General features: G+C 55.4%; 1 protein-coding gene across 2 annotated transcripts in view; it reads right to left on the bottom strand.

The window, feature by feature from the left end:
* Window positions 1–5,667: 5,667 nt before the first annotated feature.
* The window catches only part of BMP8A (bone morphogenetic protein 8a), a 28,979-nt gene continuing 15,462 nt past the window's right edge, over window positions 5,668–19,184 (bottom strand). Inside the window, exons 4-7 of one of the 2 annotated variants that reach the window (XM_036232272.1) lie at window positions 14,760–14,954; window positions 14,000–14,079; window positions 13,072–13,182; window positions 5,668–9,028 (exon numbers count right to left, since the gene is read on the bottom strand). In XM_036232272.1, the coding sequence (XP_036088165.1) occupies window positions 8,879–9,028; window positions 13,072–13,182; window positions 14,000–14,079; window positions 14,760–14,954 (536 nt within the window). In that variant the 3' untranslated portion in view covers window positions 5,668–8,878. Of the gene's footprint in view, window positions 9,029–12,793; window positions 13,183–13,999; window positions 14,080–14,759; window positions 14,955–19,184 lie in introns of those variants that run through there. The other variant, XM_016157414.2, reaches the window with a different exon arrangement.

The following is a 19,184-nucleotide window of genomic DNA, read 5'->3' as shown; positions in this document are numbered from 1 at the left end:
GACAGGCTGTGGTTCAGTCTGAGGAGTCAGGGGTCTGGAAGAGACCCAGCTAGTACACGGAGGAGAAGCAGTCAGCCTGGCTAGAGCTTTAGGTTTCTCAAGGGTTTTTTAAAATTCTTTTTTTATTTTGGATTATTCAAGTTCAGGTTTGCCTCCTTTTAAGAAGAAGAGGCATAGTAGCCTGGTTCTGCTGCTGTGGTGTTGTGTTGTCATTGTTTTTGTAACTATTTTATGTAATTTTAAGCTTACAGAGTGGTTACAACAATAGAACAAGCATGCACCCCCCCATAAGCCTTTAGGTGCCTTTTACCCTAATTCACCAATTGTTTACATTGGTGACCATCGTTCCCCACTTTTGTCTTATACTGTGTATATTTATAGATAATGTTTATTTTGGGGGGAGTCATTCGAGAGTCAGCTGGAGACCTCTCGTACCTGTGCCACTAAATACCTCAGCGTGTTATCGCCACAATATAATTATGAAACTCAGAAAATTAACACCGACAGAACACTATAATCTATCATGCATACTCAGATTTCATTACTGTTACAGTATGTCCTTTCTGAGGTTTCTGTAGTTGGATGCATCACACATTTACCATGCAGTCACTGTCCACCTGCCCCCACCCCACGTCCACGCTTTGTCTCACTCACATCCCACGGCCCATCACTGGACGCGCTTCGCTCACCCTCATCTCCAGCCCCACCGCCTTTCGCTCTCTCCTCCTCTCCTAGTATAAGACTGTTTGCTGGAGAACAGCGCACGCAGGTGCTGACTGGTCCCCTTTGAGCTGAGGAGCACAGGTCCGAGGGCGCCCTGAGCGCAGCCCAGCAGTCCTCCCAGGTTGCTCATTGATTCTCATCCACAGTCTGAGGAGAAAACCCTTTCTTTCTTTGCTCCGCAGACCTCCAGAGGTGCCCCCCTACAGTCTCTCCCTCAGCCGATGATCTTGCTTCTTATTTCCCTGAGCAATTGAAACAGCAGAGAACTGCTTTGTCCTCCCGCAGACGCTGGTCCCATCCCCTCCCTCTCTCGCATCCTCCCGTTCCCCCTCTGCACCCCTTCCACTCCCATCAGCCCGCGAGCGTGCGACAACGCTGGCAACCTTTAAAAAATAACTGTTTCTATCCGTGTTTCCTCTACAGCTATCACTCCAAATCATTGGTTTCTTTTCAGCAAAACTTCTTAAAGGAAAAGAGTTATGTAGCCTCATTGCCTCTGTTTCTTTCCTCTTGCCAGCAGTCAAACCTCAGCCCTCTTTTTCCACCTCTCAGCAGCGTTTGACACTGTGCTTCACTGGCGGGCAGGGCACGTCTGTCTTCCGTTCTCTTTGTACCTCATTGGCTGCTCAGCCTCTTTTCCTGTCTCTTCCTTCTGCCAACCTCCGAATTGTCGGAGGGACCCAAAGCTCAACCCTTGATTTTCTTTTCTATCTATACTCACTCTTTACTTGATGGTTCTTAACCCATTAGCCTAGCGCCCACCTCTTAGAACTAGTAATTTCCTAAGGTGAAATGGAAGTCAGAGCTAGTACATCCTTCCAATACGTAATTTAAAAAAATAGTATTAGGTCATAATCGTGAAGGAAAATTTAAAGGAAAGTAACTTATAATTAAATGATATACACTTCAGTATTTAGACGCTTGGACACAACTACGGCTATGAAGTCCTTCAATGTATGCCCTCTGCCTGGAGCAGCAGTCAGCAGTGTGGCAGATGGGTCGTGTTGGCAGAGTCACGTTAAGGTGACTTTCTGAAACAGTCAAAATCTCTTCATAAAATTTAGAACAAAAAAAATTAAATGTTCCCTCAATTTACATGGTAGGTTTAATTTTAGGAAAATTCAACGCAGAAACAAGTGTTTGGATTTATATGTAAAAGGGAGTTGGATTCTAGGCTCAGATCATTATACACAGATTTTTCTCATCCATGTACGTGAAGGTTTGACAGAGCATGAAGTCTGACAGGATTTAGAATAATTCTTCATGAGGTGGCTCATTGCAGGACATCTCGATTCCCTGCTCCCTTCCCGCTGATGCCAGCAGCAGTCCCCGTTATTACTGACCAAAAACATATCTTGAAGTTTGCAAGCAGCCTGGAGGGGGCAGTGTCTCCCTGTTTGCAACCACTGCACTAGACAATCGCATCGTACTCCAGGGCGCTCAGGCACATCTGCAAGTTCATCTGCCCACATTTCCGACTCTGTGCCAGTCCCTTCATGGGGAGAGGACACCCCACGCTTCTCAGGCCCTCATAGCTCTTGCTCTCCTCCCCCAAACTCTTCTCCCCCTTCCCTATTTCAGTCAGTGACACCACCGTCCACCGAGCCCATTAGTCAGAAACTTAGGACTCATCCTTGACCCCGCTCCTCCATCACCCAAACGTCAGGCCCACCTGTCTTCAGGTCACCTCCTGGTCTGGCCGCTCTCTCCCCGCACCCCCACCCCCAGGTTCCTGCGCGCCCACTCCCTGTTCCTGCTCTTGCCTCTTCGCCCTCGTAGTCTGATCTCCGAGGGGTAGTCAGAGCGAACCTTATAAACAGAAGTCCCATCACATCGCTCTGCTGACAGCCCCTTGCGGCCACATCACTCGTAGGATCTGGTCCTGTGGGGCCCACTGACCTGGGACCTGGCACTTCCCCACGATCGCTGACTGCGTGCTCTGCCCCGTGCGTCCCGTCCCCGCTGCAGTCCCCCTGTTCCTCACACACCCAGGGCCTCGGCAGATGCCGGGTCCTCTCCTGGAGTGTCTGTCCTCTGGTTCCCACACGGTTCACCCCTCACTTCCTTCAGGTGTCACACGCGGGTCACCTCGTCTGAGGGACTTGCCCTGACCTCCCTCTAAATGGGCTTTCCTGTCATCTCATTCTTTTTAGTCAACTTCATTTCTTATCACACTTATTACTCGAAGTTATGGTACAAATTTGTTTTTCGTGTTGATTTTCTGTCTCCCTTCCGAGAATGTCAGCCTCATGAGGGCAGGACGCGGGCTCTTTTCAGCACTGTGCTCTGGAACAGCGTCTGACACATAGTGAACACACAATAAGTATTTGACTGTGTAAAACAGGTATTCCCAGGGCCGGTCTGTCATGTGTCAGACACCCTGTTCTCCTCTGGCGTTGAGAGTAGAAGGGGACATAGTCCCCATCCAAAGGGAGCATACAGCACAGAGGCCCAGCCATGAGTGGGCTTTCTCACCGCCACAGGTCAGCTGCAGCCCCTCCTGCCCCTCAGCCCCACCACACCTGGGCCTTTTAGACTAAACTCAGATGGCGCCTCCACCAGAAAGCCTTCCACGACAGTGACGCCAGCCTACACGATACATTCACACACACTCTTACGTGACTGCCCCTTGTGCTTCCGTTCCCCGCACAGATGTCTGTATCAGTGGGCTTCGCTGTGTTGTGGCCGTCACAGCACAGTTCTCCTGAGTGATTTTTCCCCTAGACGGTGAGCTCCACCAGAGCTGGGACCAGTGTCACCAGGGCTCAGCAGCGGACAATAAATATTTATTGAATAAATGAATGAATGAAAAGACAAACCAGTATCAAATGATTAAAACAATGCTGATTATCATTTTTATCGACTATCATTTGAGTGACAGACAAGGCATCTGCATGTACATCCCGGAGTCTGCCTGGCTGAAGGGTGGTTGACAGTATGACCATTCGTACCCTGGGTGGAGGTAGCTGACATGCTCCTTCTGTCCCCCAGGCCTGCTCTCCATGGCCAACTCTGGCCCAAACACCAATGGCTCCCAGTTCTTCCTGACGTGTGACAAGACGGATTGGCTGGATGGCAAGCACGTGGTATTTGGGGAGGTCACAGAAGGCCTGGATGTCTTATGGCAGATTGAAGTGAGTGGCCGCCTGGGCCCTTGATGCACAGCCCGGTGGGAGAGCTGGAGCGGGCGCCCTGTGTCCTGGAGAGAGGGGCCGAGGCTGCCTCTGCTCAGGCTGGGAGTTGGGGGCTGTCCCTGAGCCACCTTTAATCTTTACCCTCCCTCCCCTGGTTTCCCCTCTTCTGTTCCACCCACAAAGGCCCAGGGCAGCAAGGACGGAAAGCCAAAGCAGACAGTGATCATCTCCGACTGTGGGGAGTACGTGTGAGAGGCACGTTCTCTACGCTGCCCCTGCGTATCCAGGAGCAGTCAGCCCGGGGAACCAGCACGCGAGGGTGTCCCGTTAAGCAGTGGCCTGTGTCATGGCCCTTTGCAGGGTCAGCTTGGAGCAGCTCCTCTGCAGGCATGGCCTGGGAGCCAGCGCGGGCGCCAAGCCACTCTCCCCGCTGTGGACGGCTGTGCATGGCTGTTGCTCTGCTGCCAGGGCGTCTCCGGGGCCCACCAGTGTGTCTTCTGATAAAATAAACCCTGGTTCTTGTACTGCTGCCTGCCAGCCAGGCCCTAGGTGTTTCTGGGGGTTGCAGCTATGACTAGGCCATCCTGCTAGGACAGGCCAGAGCATCTATCCTACTGCTTCCCTTCCCCTGAAGGCTGTCCCCGAGGGCACACCCTTGTCAGCCCACTGCACGGCACAGGGTCAGAATAGGTGGCAGAAATGCCTGTCCTTTCTCTCGCTCCTGCTACCAGGCAGGTGAGTCAGACTAGCCAGACTGTGTTCCTGCCTTTACACCTGCTGGCCTTGTCTAATGGGCACCTGTATTCAGTCTCAGTGACCCATTTACTCATTCATTCATCCATTCATTCATTCAATCAGTAGTCAGAATCGTATTACTGTAGAATGCCCAGGGCCCTTCTTTTGCCAGGCACTGTGCTTGGGACACAGGAAACAAGCCAGAGGTGGTTCCTACATCCTCCCCTCACCCCAGTTCCACCTGGAAATTGAAGTCTGGTGCTACAGTTCATCGCTTGTACTAGGCCGGCCTCTCACTCTGCACCATTTTTCAGCCAGCCACGCCACCACCTCACAGGACCAGAAACCATCAGTTCCTAGAAACCTCCTCCAGAGCTGCTGCCGGCTCTCCGGCTGCCTACAGTGTTCCCAGCAGAGAGCCCTGCCCCTTAACCTAGATCCCCTCTCACAGGTGGTCAGTCAGAACTGTCAGGACAGGCAGCAGTGAGGCCAAGAGAATGGCAGCTATTCAGGGCTGGTGTGACATCCAAGGGAGAAAGAGGACATATGTACTCAGCATGGCCAGTCTGAGTATGACATGCGGGGACATGAAGGGTGGCCTCAGGCCCCAGGAGGGAGACTGATCTTACAACACTGTGAAACAAAGGGAGAGGTTGTTGGGGGGGGGGGGGCGCTTTAACACTACTGTTCTTCCCTGGTTGCCCTGGGGAGATGGACCAGTGGACTGTCCAGGAGGCTGGTGGGTTGGGGACTGGGGTGGTATTACCCTCTGCTGTGCAAGAGCTTTCCCAGAAGTTACCCAGTGGGTACCACCCATGACCCTTGTATGGGCGGTGACCTGAGACGCAGAGGTGAGGTGCCACATCCAGGGATTCTGGGCTAATGGTCAGCCCAGTGACCATGCAGGCATCTCCTCTGGATGCTGGGCAGGGCTCGGATGGGACGGTTGTGGGGCCCCACACGGCCCTCTAGGGAAGGAGCTGTGAGACCCAGATTGTCAGTGAGAAAACTGAGGCAGAAGTCAAGGGATAGAATGCTGTATCGTAAGTTATGTTTTCAAAGATTGTTTAATAAATTTTCAAAATATATATTGAATCAGATCACCAAGCAGTGCATAGAGTATGATCCTAACTTTGTAAAATATCCATGTTATGTATAAAGGCAAATATGTATGTGCCAAGAAAAAGACTGGAAGGCAATATTAACAATGGTTTTTCTCTCTGCTGAGATTATGTTTGTATTGTTTCTTATTTTCAAAGATTTCCCTGGTGTAAATGTAATATTTTCTTAAGTGAGGAAAAACTTAACAAAGAGAGTTAAATGGTTACTCAGGGCTTCCCAGTAAGAAGAGAAACCTCAGAAAATTTCTCCCTTCAGCTTCCTGTGAGGCTGCAGATGGGTGCCACGCTCCCTCGCAGGGCTGTGGGGGAGGTGGGGCCGTGGGGCCCTGCGGGTCACTGCCAGCCTGGGCTCCTTCCACGGGCGGGGGAGGGCGCCAGTCACACTTCATCCCAAGAGATTGCCAAGTTTAGATTTTTTAGGAAAAGCACGGCTTTGAAGTAAATACAGCACCACCTCCTGGATACATTCTGGGAAGAGCAAGTTTTAATAAGGCACACAAGGAGGCCCACATTTGCAAATTATTTTACAAAATAAGCACACGTGTTAAGACGTGGTGCTAAGTGCTCTGGACAGACCCGATCCCCGTCATGGCTTTGTGCATGGTATGTGCATGTCTAAGTGAGAGGTTATGTAATTTACTCACTTTAACAAGAGGCAGAGCCAGGATTTAATGCCAGGTCTACTGACTGCAAAACCCGCCCTTCTGTTTAGTCTCATTTCCTGTGAAATTGTAGGGGATTTCTTGGAGCGTGTTACCCACTTTCCTACATAGACACACAAAGGAATAGGGCTGTGCCTGATAACCTGGCATCAAGGCCAGCGCTGAGTGTGATTGGGAAGATGAACACTGGGCGGGGTGGTGAGGCGGACAGAGCAGTTTGCCCCACGCTGAACGGCCCCAGGCTTGGCTGTTCCTCTGCATCCTCCCTTCCTGTCAGCGTTTACTTTGCTGTCAGTGGGCCTGAGTTGACCACCCATATTTATGCTACAGTGCAGCCTTGAATGTAACCTGGGTTGCCAGGGGCAGCCAGTTAAACAAGATGGCCTTGATAGCTGACACTGCCACCTTGTCATCTTTGTATCCAATCTCCCTTCTCCGAGGCCTTTTCTGTTGGGTTTCCCATGGTGGCCGCCTGGACCACCGAAGATGCCAGAAGTCTCAGGAAGGCCATGGTTGCCATGGCTTCACTGCATGAAGAGGAAATCCTGTCACGGCCCTCACGGCCCCAGTCTGCACACTAGTGGGTGAGGCAGTCCGCGTCCTTAAACCTTTCATTTCAGACACCTTCCTGGTAGCCCAAGCCATGCCAGGCTCTGTGCTGTAGCCATTGGAGAGATCACACATTGCCCCTGTCAGGTTTCCAAGCCTCCACGGCCTTGATGTTGGGAGGAGAGAGTTGTTAAATAAGGTCCCAACATGGCGGGTTTTGTGTCCTACAGCAGCTGGGCCCTTAGCTCTGAGAAGGGTCGGGGCGGCGAGCAGATTCTCTGGCTCGAAGGACCTTTGCAGATGAAAAAATCCTATGTCCTCATGTCATGAATCAGAAACTAAAGCCTGAATCAGGAAGGGGACTTGTCCAGACACCAAGCAGGTCAGTGGCTCAGTTGGAACCAGAATACAGGTCTCCTGACATCCCAGCCGGTGCCTGGTCCAATCCCTGCCAGCTTGAGCACAAAGCCCAGGCTAACAGGGAGCTCACCACCTTCAAACTCTGGGCCCACCCTCTGAACCTGGGTGCAGGGAGTCTATTCCTCCGCACTTGCTCCCAGAGTCTCCTGGTGGGGGGACAGCTGTCCCACAGCATGGCCCCAGCCGCCACCCCTGCTCTAGACCTGCTCTCCGGGAGCCTGTCTTCAGGTGCAGTGAATTCCAGGATGCGTGTCCTTGGGCACACGGGTCGTGCTCCCTCTGCGGGCTGTGCCTGTGGGTTGGGGTGGGCCCAGGACCTGCTTTTAATGACACAGTATTTCAGGGTTCAGGCAGCTGGACTCTGTGTGCTCCAGCAGGTAAATTACAGGCTTAGCAAGTCAAAAATCAAATAAACCCTCCAGCTGCCTCGGCTGCTCCAAGGAGAACAGTGGTTTCCGGGAACTTCCCCACGCAGCTCAGCCTAATTACCACCTGTCACACCCCCTGGGACAGGGGCCTTTTCTTTGGCTCAGAGGCCCCAAGAAACAGGACAGGACTTGGGCACATGGGGTGACCAGCCCGTTCTTACCTCCTAGACTCCAGCAGACACTGACAGTGTCTGGCCAGAGGCGGCCGAGGCACTGGGCTCTGAGGCAATGGATTGCTCCTTCGCACGGCAGGAGCAGGAAACCCGTTCATTTCAACTCTGAACCACTGGTGGCTGCCTAGAGTTTTGTGCTGGGGGTCCTGAGGCCCTGTCCAGGTTCAGTGGAAAAAACACCCAGGCTGATTCTGATGGCCATGGGCTGGGGGATGGGCAGTGGGGCATCTGCTGTATCTGCCAGGACCACTCGCTGCACAGACTCCTTGCTTCTGCTGAGAGTTAACTCTGACTCAGTGCTGAGCTCCACGTGGAGACTGAGGGAATTGGAAGCCCCCAAGGCTCTTGCTTCCCCAGGGGTGGCGCCTCTTTCCCAGGCAGAAGGGCAGGCCCAGGGCATGAGGACCCCCCGCTTGTCCTTTTTCTAACGTGCTAACGGCCAGCGGGTCAGGTTAGGAACTCAGTCATGCACTGTGCTGGGGGCATGCACGTGTGTGACTGTGCCCAGAAACGCCCAGCATTGCCCTGGGAAGGGGCAGACCTGCTCCCACACCCAAAGCCTGCGGTGAGTGGCGCGGAGCCCAACAGCCGCACTTACGCTCCAGGTGCAGCTCAGACCATCCCAGGTCGGCCACAGTGTGGGCCAGGACGGCCAAGGACAGGTCCTAAGATAGGCCTGTGCTGACCGCAGACAGTGCCGTCAGCACACCAAGGCTGCTGTGTGCACCAGGCCCTATGGGATGGAATGGGACAAACCACAAACCCAGGGGAGGGGGCAGAGGGGCCTGGAGAGGACCAGACCCTGGCTGCACATGGACAGAGGCATGAGGGCCCTCCCTGTGGCCCGGCCCGAGCTCTGCTGGCATTTGAGGGTCTCCTGCCCCTGGAGAGGGCCCGATCTGGGTGGCGCTGCAGTGGCCGGCGGGCAGGGCCTCAGTGGCAGCCGCAGGCCTTGACCACCATGTTGCGGTGCTTGCGCAGGATGACGTTGTTGCTGCTGTCATAGTAGAGCACGGAGGTGGCGCTCAGCTTGGTGGGCGCGCAGCACGCCTTGGGGACGGCGTCTGGCTTCATCAGGTGCACCTGGCCAGGGAGAGGGTGGCAGGCAGAGGTGAGCACGGGGGCCTTCTCCCAGGACCCGCACAGCCCCGGCCGAGCTCCTGCCTGCCACTCTCCCCTCCCCTCCCCTGCTTTATTCTCAAGCCAGGGCAGGTGTCACGTGCACATCAGCTCCAGCCCTGACCTCCTTGACCCCTTCTCTACCTGAGGCCCTCAGGGCACGGCCTGGGTGCCGGCTCCCTGCCACATGGACTCCTCTCACCTGAGGACCCCACTGTCCCCAAACACAGTGCAGTGCTCCTGGTGGCGGGTCCCTCTGCCTGATGCCCCTGGAGCACCGCCCCTCTGGGGTCCCCTCTGCCCCTCCCTCTTCTCTGCGCTTCTGTAACATCCCTGACCCTGTCTTGTCCGCCTTGGCTGTTTATGGTCTTTCTCCTCCTCCTCCACTGAGCCGAGTGTCCGTGGAACAACTGGACAAAGCCTAGGATTCTAGGTTCACCCCTGGGTGTTCACACTGTTATTTCTCAAAGTGCTTTTCACCCCTCATGGCAGATTCTAAGGGAAGTATTATTCTGGGAGATGAAGAAACGGGACAAGGCCACGTGACCTGTGGCGAGACTTGGACCCGGGGGTAGTGATCCCACTCCCTCCTCCTAAACAGCTTTACCCACCGAAAGAGAGCCTGATCGAGGAGCTATTTCAGCCTCCATACAAATATTTATCCTGGGACTTGGCAGGAGGAGCCGAGTTTACACTGGACTCCTCGTCAGGGCCCCACATGGACGGGCCCTAAAGACAGCCCCGAGCTATTCGGGGCAGGAGGGAAGAAAAGCCTGCTTCCATCCGTGAGCGTTGTGGCCACTCAGAGGGCCCAGGACTGCCCGGGCCTCACGGAGGCTGCTCAGCAGGACCTGGATGAAGCTGTCTGATGTGGGGACCTGTGCGGCAGTCTGGCTCCCATTCCCCAATGCCCAGCCTTGTCCCAAAAGCCCCGGCTCTGAGCCAGCCTGCCGGGGGGGCCGTGAGTGGTCACTGGGCTCGCTTGGGCCAGAGCCTGTCTGCGGCCACAGGGGAAGCTGAGGCCTCTGCGGGGATGCCCAGCCAGACTGGGACGTGAGGGGCCACTGCTCCCCAACTTCCCAGCCTGCACATGTGGTGTCTGGCTTGGCATTCATGGGCCCACATGTAAAACCGGGTGACACCAGCCTTGTGAGCCAGCCACAGGCTCTAAGTGGCTGGAAACTGGAGAGGGCTTTTCCTGAAAAACCGGGCCCACAGGGCTGCGGCCATTCTGTGACCCCACCCCAGACCAAGCTCGATCAGACCAGCGACAGAAGAGAAACAGCCTTGCATTCCATCTGGCACCAAACAGATGGATTTGCAGAGTCTGATGTGCCATTCCATTAGATTCGCTTTTGAGCCCCTAGGCGACCAATCAGAGGGCCTGTTACTTTGGGTACAGTTCGCTCACTGCCGGCCTCAGTGTTCTCCTCCGCCAAAGGGGTCTAATGGTGCTTTTCTCATTTCCAACACAAACGTATCTCGGACACGTGTCTTGTGCCTGTCGTGCCCGGAAGGGAGCACAGAAATGCCCCAGACATGGTCCCTGATCCCACCCTCGGTGGGGTGGGCAGGGGACACGGGCAACACTCCGGGAAGCGGCCGGGACCCACGGAGTGGCGCGACGTCGCGGCAGGCCCTGAGCGCTGCGGGAGCTCGAGCATGGCGACCTCTCCCGGCAGGGAAGGAGGCAGGGAAGGACGGCCGGCGAGGCCGCGGGGCAGGCAGGAGTCGGCGGGGCCGGGGCAGAGGGGGAGGCCCCCCCAGGCGGGAAGGCAAGTGCAAAGGCAGGGAGGTGGGAACGGGCACGCGCTGGGACGCGTGCTAGGGGGCGTGGGAGAGGTCAGCGGGGCGGCTAATGAGGGGCCCCGTCCCAGGCTCAGACTTCCTCCTGGAGATAATGGGCGGCAAAGGGAAGCTTCTCAGCTGAGAACAAGGTCAGCTCTGTGCCTTAGTGAGACCGCCCTGCGCCCAGCTGCTGCGTGCAGAACGGCCCCAGGGTGAGCCTGGAGGGTCACCTTCCTTCTCTTGGCCCCCAGGACACCCCGAGGCCCTCTCACATCGTTCCCCCAGTCTCCTCGGGGCTCCTCTTCCTTCACAGGCTTCTCCTCCCCTGGGCCTGCTGTGTCCCCAGAGAATCTCATCTGCTCTCGGGACCCAAAGGCCAGGCACGGGCCACGTCTCTCAGTGCAGAGCTTCAGCCTGGCCTCTGAACTCCAGACTCAGGGATCCAGCCACCTGCCTGACTTGGTCACGTGGGGTCTCGCTGGGCCTCAAAAAGTGGTAGCAGAAACAGACAACCATTCCCCCAGTCCCTCCTCCTACCCCAACAACTCTGCCCCCCAGGCCTCACACAGCAGGTCACTGGGCCCTCACCTGGAGGCCCCTGGTTCCTCCCCTTGTCCCTCCCTCCACCATCCCTGTGGCCTCAGCCACTTCTCACCACCTGCCAGCCACCCTGGTCCTCTTGTCAGGTGGCCACAGCAGCCCCCTCAGTGTCTCTTGGCCTCCTCCAACCTCCACCCATGGTCCAGCCTCCCATCCTCCCACTGCAGCTAGAGAGATGCTTCTCGAGAGTCAGGTCATGATGCTGTCTCCCTAAAATCCTGCAAAGGCTTCTCACTTTACTTGGGACTAAATCCACCCACTTACCACCTTACCGGGGACCCCAGGGCCTATGTTAGGGCCCCTCCGCACCCCAGTGTAACCTCCCTCGGCCTTCCTTTGCTCCCCTGCAGCCTGGCCTCCCCCTGCAGGGCCTGAGCCCATCCAGCTGCTCCTGTCCTGGGGCCTGGACCCTTCTGCCTGGAACGTTCCTCCTCCTCATGGAGGCCCAGTCTTCCTTTCTCACAGGACCCACTGTCTTGGCCTGTGCTTGGCTCACGTGTTCACTGACAGCCTCCCCGAGAGGGCAGTCATTGTCTTGTTTGTCCCCAGCACAGCCCGAGCGCTCACTCCTGCTGACCTACACCTTGGGGACTAAGGGCCGGGGTCCGGGCGGAGGCAGGAGAGGGACAGCCCTAGAGATGCAGGTGTGGCCGTCAGCCCATGTCCCTCGCAGGGGCCGGGAGATGCATGTGCTTGAAGAATGGAAGCCCCGGTGGCCATCACACAGCGTATCGCCCCTGAGCGTCCCCAAGGAAGGCGGCCCCTAGGGTCTAGCGAATCCCATTTGATGTTGAGAAAGGAGGCCTTACAGGGTCAAAGCCACTCTTTACAGTCCTTTACTCTCACCCTAAGGCATCACCTTGACAACCTCTTAGGAGATAAACATAACGCTAGGGATACTAAGAACTAGGAGTCTGCGTAAATGGTCTAGAAAGAAGTCTCAATATAACAGACATTTAAAACACTGAGCGATAAGCAGTAGCCATGATATTCCTCACAGAAACTAGTTTTCGGCATTTAAAATTACCTCAGACACCAGGCATCAAAAACCACAGCATCCGTGGAAACGCAAAGAGCTGTGAGGACCAGGGGAAAGAGCCAACAGGGAGTAAACAGAAGGCGGAGCCCTAGTCAGAACTGCCAGCACTGGGCACACAGCGACTCTCCCTGCACACGTCCTGAAGGGGACGGGAGAACACACACCCCTGTCCCACCCTGTGTGCACATGTCACAGAAGGTCGGGCACACCCGTGTGCGTGGATGCACTTGTGTTCAGAGCACACAGGTGCCGAGGTGGGATACACACCTGTGTGTGCGTGTGACAACAAGTAGGCTGCCTTCATGAGTCTGGGTTCCACCACCCGTACCTACATGTCCCCATGTGCACGTGTGTGCACATGTGTGTGCACCAGCAGAGTCTACACACGGCGCGGCCCCACAGGGAGCAGCATCCGCACAGGTGTGGGAACCCGACTACGCGTGCACGCAGCAGCAGAGGCTCCACGCCGAGGGAGCTGCCTGAGACCCGAGCAGGCGCTCCCATTGCCCCCTGGCTGTCTGAGACCCTCTCCCCAGCGCACCCGCCCCGGGGGTCCGGGCGGGACAGGTGCGGTACTGACCAGGGACTGCAGGATGGCGTGGTTGGTGGCGTTCATGCAGGAGTCCAGTGGGAAGGAGCACTCTCCCTCACAGTAATAGGCTGAGTAGCCTTGGGGGGCGATGACCCAATCCTGGGGGTGAAGGGGGAGAATGGAAGAAGGTGCATCCCACCAGGTGGCCCCTCCCGAGCCCCTCTATCCGGCACCTGTCACAGATGACTCAGGGCTGCCCCTTACCTTCCCCCATCGAGCCACGCTCGGGCCCCTCCCAGCGGGCTGACAGCCCTTGAAGACCCTCGGCAGGCAGGACTGGAAACCAGCCCTGTCCCCTTCACCTGCCGGCAGCGCTCGGCATCATCCTCCCAGCCCGCCCCCCGCCCCGTCTCCTGTCCCTGCTGTTGCCGCGAAGGCACGGAGGCCCCGCCACCTCGGCCTTGGCTTCCCTGCTGTGGTGCTGACAGTGTATGGCTTGGGATTCAGACTGTCTCCATTTTCATGGTTTTTACAGAAAAGCACTTTCTCACTATAAAAGAATAAACTGATGACTGCCACGGGGGAGGGGGGTTAGGGGCTGGTGAAAAAGGAGAAAGGACGAAGGCCAGATTAGTAGTTACAAAACAGTCACGGGGACGCAGAGGACAGTACAGCAGGGGGAATAGAGTCACGTTACTGTCACGGCTGTGCGCAGTGCCCGGGGTTACTAGAGTAATGGGGTGTAAGTTTAATAAATTATGCAAATGTCCAACCATTGTACTATGTACCTGAAACTATATATTTTTTTAAAAGTAACACATTCTCCCTTTTTGAAAATGTGGAAAACCCAGAAGAAAATAATACACAACAAAATGAAATCCCCCATGATGCTGCCTCCTCCTGGAGACACATTCACGATCTTTAGGGGGAGATTGTCATTTAAGGAAACGGGGGGGCGGGGGAGAGTAGGAATTACCAGCCAGCCGAGGTCCTGGAAGCTGACATAGAGCTCGTGCCGACGGCAAACATGCCGGCCGTGGGAGCCGTGGATGTCATCTGCAGGGGAGAGATGGTGCGAGGTCTTTTCTGGGTCCTGCTCTGTGCAGCAACCACGGGCGCTCCCAGAGAGGGGGATGCCCTGATAGGCACGTTTGTGGAATGCATCAATTACGGGAAACTCAGCCATTTGGTCTCATAAAGCCCATCCCTGCAGCTCTGCCGGTGCCATGACCCAGCTCAAGCACCTTCGATGGCTCCCAATGGCTCCTGATGGTGCCAGAGTGACTCCACGCTCAGCTCACCTCCCCTGCCACACTCGTTCCACGGGTCATGTGGCTCACACTGAGGCCAGCTGAAGGGCCGACTCCAGTGGAGGAAAGGAGGGCACGGAGTCAGATCTGGCCTGGTGGGGAGGCCTTTGCTGCAGGGTGCCCGGGGTGAACCGAGGGCCGCCAGGGGCCGGGCTGCCTGGAGGAAGGGGCACCTGATTCTGATGGAGATTTCTGAGAAGGCCTAGTAAGCCAAGGAAGGGCAGAGAAGGGACAGGGTAGTAGGGAAGCCAGAGAGACAGTGCAGTGGCCGGTCCCCAGGGTGCATGGGACAAAGGAGGCTATTAGGAAAGGTGGCTGGAGGGTGACCACCAGCTTGAACCCTACAGAGCTGGAGGGCTCTGTCACCACCACTGGTTCTCGGCCGAAAGCCTGCGGGCTCCGACCCGGGCCCGACCCGGACCTCACCGAAGATCCCTGGGAGCCTGTTCGGCTGCGGCAGCTCGTTGGTCTTTTTCGGCAGCCTCCTCTTCAGGGGCCTCACTGCCCGAGGGGCTCGGATGGGGCTGGAGCTTGCCCTGAAAAACGTGACCATGAAAGGCTGTTTGGAGCGCGGCGCCCGTTGCCCCAGCAGACCGGCCAGGCCAGGATCCACGCTGTGCCCTGAGACAGAGAGAGGAGAGAGGGCGGTCACTCGAGGGCAGTGGCCAGGCGCGCGGACACAGCAAGGCCCTCTGCCGGGCCTGGGGGGAACCTGAGCGGGACCCACTGTCCCCTCAGTTTCCTCCTCTGAAGACCTAAGTCCCACGTCCAGCCCCGGCCCCCAGGCAGGCAGCTCTGAGGGAGGTGGTGGGAGGTGGGGCTCGTGAACCGTGGGCTCAGTATTAGTGACAATTGAGCACACTGCCATTTGTGAAGCATTTTACAGGTTTCAACGTTAGTTCGCACTGATGATCTCACTCATCTTTACAGTGATCCTGGACCTCGTATGTCACCGAGAACCTTCACAGTCACCCCCAGCTGGCCTGGAGCCACATGGTCAGGGACTGTCAGAACCAAGGTTCCCACCTTGGTCTGAGGACTCCTAGGCCTGAGGTCTACCTCTGCCATCCATACTTTCTGGGGTGTTAACTTAGGATTTTTAACACCCTGCAGACTGGAGCGGCTGCCAGGGCTTGTCGAGTGCTCGCTCTGCTGAGCAGGGCCCAAGAGCAGGACACTCACTGTTCCCTGATGCCACAAATGAGACACGAGGCTCACTGGGGTGGAGGCACTGGACCAAAGTCCTAGAGCTGAAAGTCAACCCACTTTAGTCTATTTCCAGAGCGTAAGTTCTTATCCACAGGTCCGGTTAGTGGTTAAAAAGAGAAAGAGAAAGGGAAGAGACGTTATGGGGGCCTTGGCCCTTGGAACGGTGATGCCTGTGAAAATGGGATCGTACTCCACAGCAGCTTAAAGACCTAGGACGCCATGAAAAATACACTCATTCGCCCTGCAAATGTCAGCTCCAGCTAGGAAACTATCTTTCTGGACCTCTGTATTCCCAAAAGACCTCTCAACGTTTTAATTGTCGAAGCAATATAATAACACTCTAAAGAGCCTTTTGAGAAAAAATATCAGTTATACACCATAATTTGCTTAGAGATTATCTTATTGTTAGACATTTGAGCTATCTCTTGGCTTTCATTAGAAGGATGAGAATGCAAGAGAACCTCTTCATTTTCTCGTGGAATTTCTTTACACTAAGCATCGGGAGCATGGTAACTCATTTTTCTGTTTCCTAGAACATAGTGCCAACTGTTCTGTGTATATTTCCCCTCAAGTCTGCATTACTGGTACACACACACACACACACACACACACGCACACACGTCTGTACAGAAATGCGTGCATTTATATATACAGTGTACATATGCACACATACATAAGTATATGTATTTGTTCTATTAACAAGTCTAATATGATTCTCCATAACACACCACTACCTGCCACACTTACAGTCCTGCTCAAAGGTCGGCTCTTACGTAGATGTGCTTTTAGACCTGCGTCCATAGGCCTTACTGGATTGAACAATTAATCAACCCTGAGATTAACCTTTGACATCACCTGCCACAAACCAACATGCTGGGCCATCAGCAGCTCCACTCAGGACTGATCATGCTAAGACAGGATGTTGTAGCTGCAGGAGCTGACACTGGAAGGAGCCCAGACGGAAGCCATTCGGGAGAGTTTGGGTCATGACGTCACAGTCATGAGGTGCAGTCCACAAGATGCCTGAAAGCTCTGTGAGCAGAGGGGAAAGGCCAGGACGAGGAGGAAACAGAGTGAATGGGAGCAGGCAGGTGACTGTCGTCAGTGTGGCACTGGAGTGGAGCTCCACAGCCTGGCTGACACAGCCTGGGCCCAAGCAGCTCTCTAGGCCGGAGTGTGCTGCTGCCTTGTCCCTGCTCCCCAGTGAGCCCTGTCCACTGAGGGGCCAGGGGGACTGATTGGTCCCCCGAGGCTGTGTTCACTGTTTGCTTTTCTTTGTGCAACTGTCTGTTCGAGGATCTTCTTGGGGTCTCCTGGGAGCAGAGACAATGATATATTAGATCAATTAGGCACCAAGTCCTCACAGATGGCTGCTGAGCCAGGCCTGTGTGGTGTGCTGGGGAGCCCTCTGGAGGCTCTCACCAGCCTGGTGAGCCTGAACGAGGATGCTTGGAAGCAGCTGATCCTGGATTCTCATTTTACAGAAGCAGAAACTAAGGCCCAGTGAGAGTAGCTTCTGTTTAAGCAAGCTGCAACAGAGTCAGGACACTCCTACCCTTGGCCAGCATACTGTGCAGAGGCCTGGCTGGGGGTGAGCCCCCTCCCCTCCTTCCAGAGTCCAGAGCGCCCCCTCCCATTCAGCTCTGCTTTTTGCTCGACCCAAAGCTCGGTCAGGCTCTGTGCCTCCATCTGGTTGCAAAAAGGCCTGGGATGTCTTGTTGGTGGCCCCTAGGCTGCCCCACTGTGGCAGGTCCCTTTCCAGAAAGGCAGAGGAGGGACCTTAGAAGCCTCTGTGGCCCAGGATCCACACCCGTTTGAACCCTTGGGGGCAATCCCCACTGTGAACCACGTCTGCTTTTGTCTCTTAGGGTTACTGCATTGCATGAGCATGAGGAGCTCAGTCTTTTTACTTTCTAGTATCTCAACAGCCCTGTAACTCGTCTGCCCCCGAAACTTCTGTCTGTTTCATGCTGCCGCTGGAAAGTTCTCTTGACATTCAAGGCACATCAGGTCCCGCTTCCGAGAAGTCCCCAAGGGTCCCACTGTCCGCTTGATGACATTCCTTTCCAACCCACCACACACCTGATCATGATCGCTGGCCACTTCCCCCCATGCCACCAGGCTGTCCCCTCAGTGAGCTCCGTTTCCCATCTCTTCAATCCAGGATCTGTCCCTTCCTTCGGGTGAGGCCCCAGCGAGCCCTCTCTGAAAGGCCTTCTTTGACCAGCTGGAATTTCCTAGTGGAACCCACGTGCTCCTGACGATTGTGCGCCCCCTAGAGCTACACGGAGGAAGTGCGGGCTCCTTTATGTTGAAGCGGCGAACCTGCGGACGCCGCCCTTGGCCGCAGCCGGCAAGCAGCGCCGGGTCTCGGCCACCAGGAGCCGTGCGGCCATCGTTTGCTCCGGCTCCTGCTGCGGGCCCGGGACAGGTGGCGGCTTTGTGCGTGCGGGGCTGCGGGTCACAGAGCAGGGAGGGTGCCCTGTGACGCGCCGACCCACTGGTTCCCCCACGCTGCCCGGTCTCCGTCCCTCACCCAAGGGTTATCCAAGGCGCAGAACCTCGCTGCCTGGGAACAGCGGGCGGCGGCGGGTCCTGGCCCGGGACTGTTCCCCCCAACGGAGAGGCTGCCGCCTAGTCACGTCGGGACGCTTTAGGCCCCGAGTTTAGTCGGACGCTTAGGAGACGACTCAGCCGCGGGTCCCCTTCCTTGCCCATCACTATTGCGCCTCACCAGGTGGCCTGCTCCAGTGCCACAGCGTAAATCCACTTAGATGTCAGTGGTTCCAATACCTGTATCTCCAGCATCCATCTGCTCTGGAGTGACATTTTCTGTGGATGTCTGCCAGGGCTCTCAGTGATAAGCCCCAGAGAGAACTCTTCATTGCTACCTCAAACCTGCCTCTCCTTTATGTTTCCCCAACTCAGGTGAAAAATAAAGTAAGATAGACAGACAGACAGGCAGAGACACAGACACAGAGAGAGACAGAAAAAGAAGAGAAGAAAGATCTGCTGGCTCTGTCCACGTTATCCATGATTCCTCTATCCACCTTTGTCCGCTTCTGCTGCTGCCAACACCTCTCACTGGGACACTGTAGCTCCCTGGGCCTGACTTCCCACAATTTACACATCCCGGCTAAGTCAGGGGGTGTTTATTTTATGTAAATGACAAAGCTTTTACAATAGTCAAGATTTACAGAAAAATTGCAAAAATAGTATAGCGAATTCCCATATACCTGTGCCTCTTAGGAAATGTTCACTAGTGAACCAATGTTTGTATGTTATTAACTAAACGGCACAATTTTCAGATTTCATTAGTTTTCCCAAACTTTCTATCCGCACTGCCTGGGATGAAGGAGGCTCTCCCTGCCTAACACCTGGTGAATGAATGAATGCGTGAACCCTCCTTCTACAGATGAGAAAACGGAGGCTTGGAAAGGTAAGTAACTTGCCAAGGTTACAGAGTTATTAGAAAGCTGAAGAGCCGGGACTCACACCCAGGCCTCCCTGATCAGAGCCTGAGGGCGTAACCAGTTGCCCTTGTGCCCCACCCACTACGGAAACCCCCAACGAAGGCTCCTCCGTAGAGAGAAAGAATCACCTATTTCTTGGGGAGAGAACATGGACTCACTCCCTTAGCAA

Source organism: Rousettus aegyptiacus, unplaced genomic scaffold (genome assembly GCF_014176215.1).
Source record: "Rousettus aegyptiacus isolate mRouAeg1 unplaced genomic scaffold, mRouAeg1.p scaffold_m13_p_1, whole genome shotgun sequence".
Taxonomy (NCBI): Eukaryota; Metazoa; Chordata; class Mammalia; order Chiroptera; family Pteropodidae; genus Rousettus; species Rousettus aegyptiacus.
Note: the sequence above shows the minus strand (reverse complement) of the source record. Positions and strands in the feature narration are given on the sequence as shown.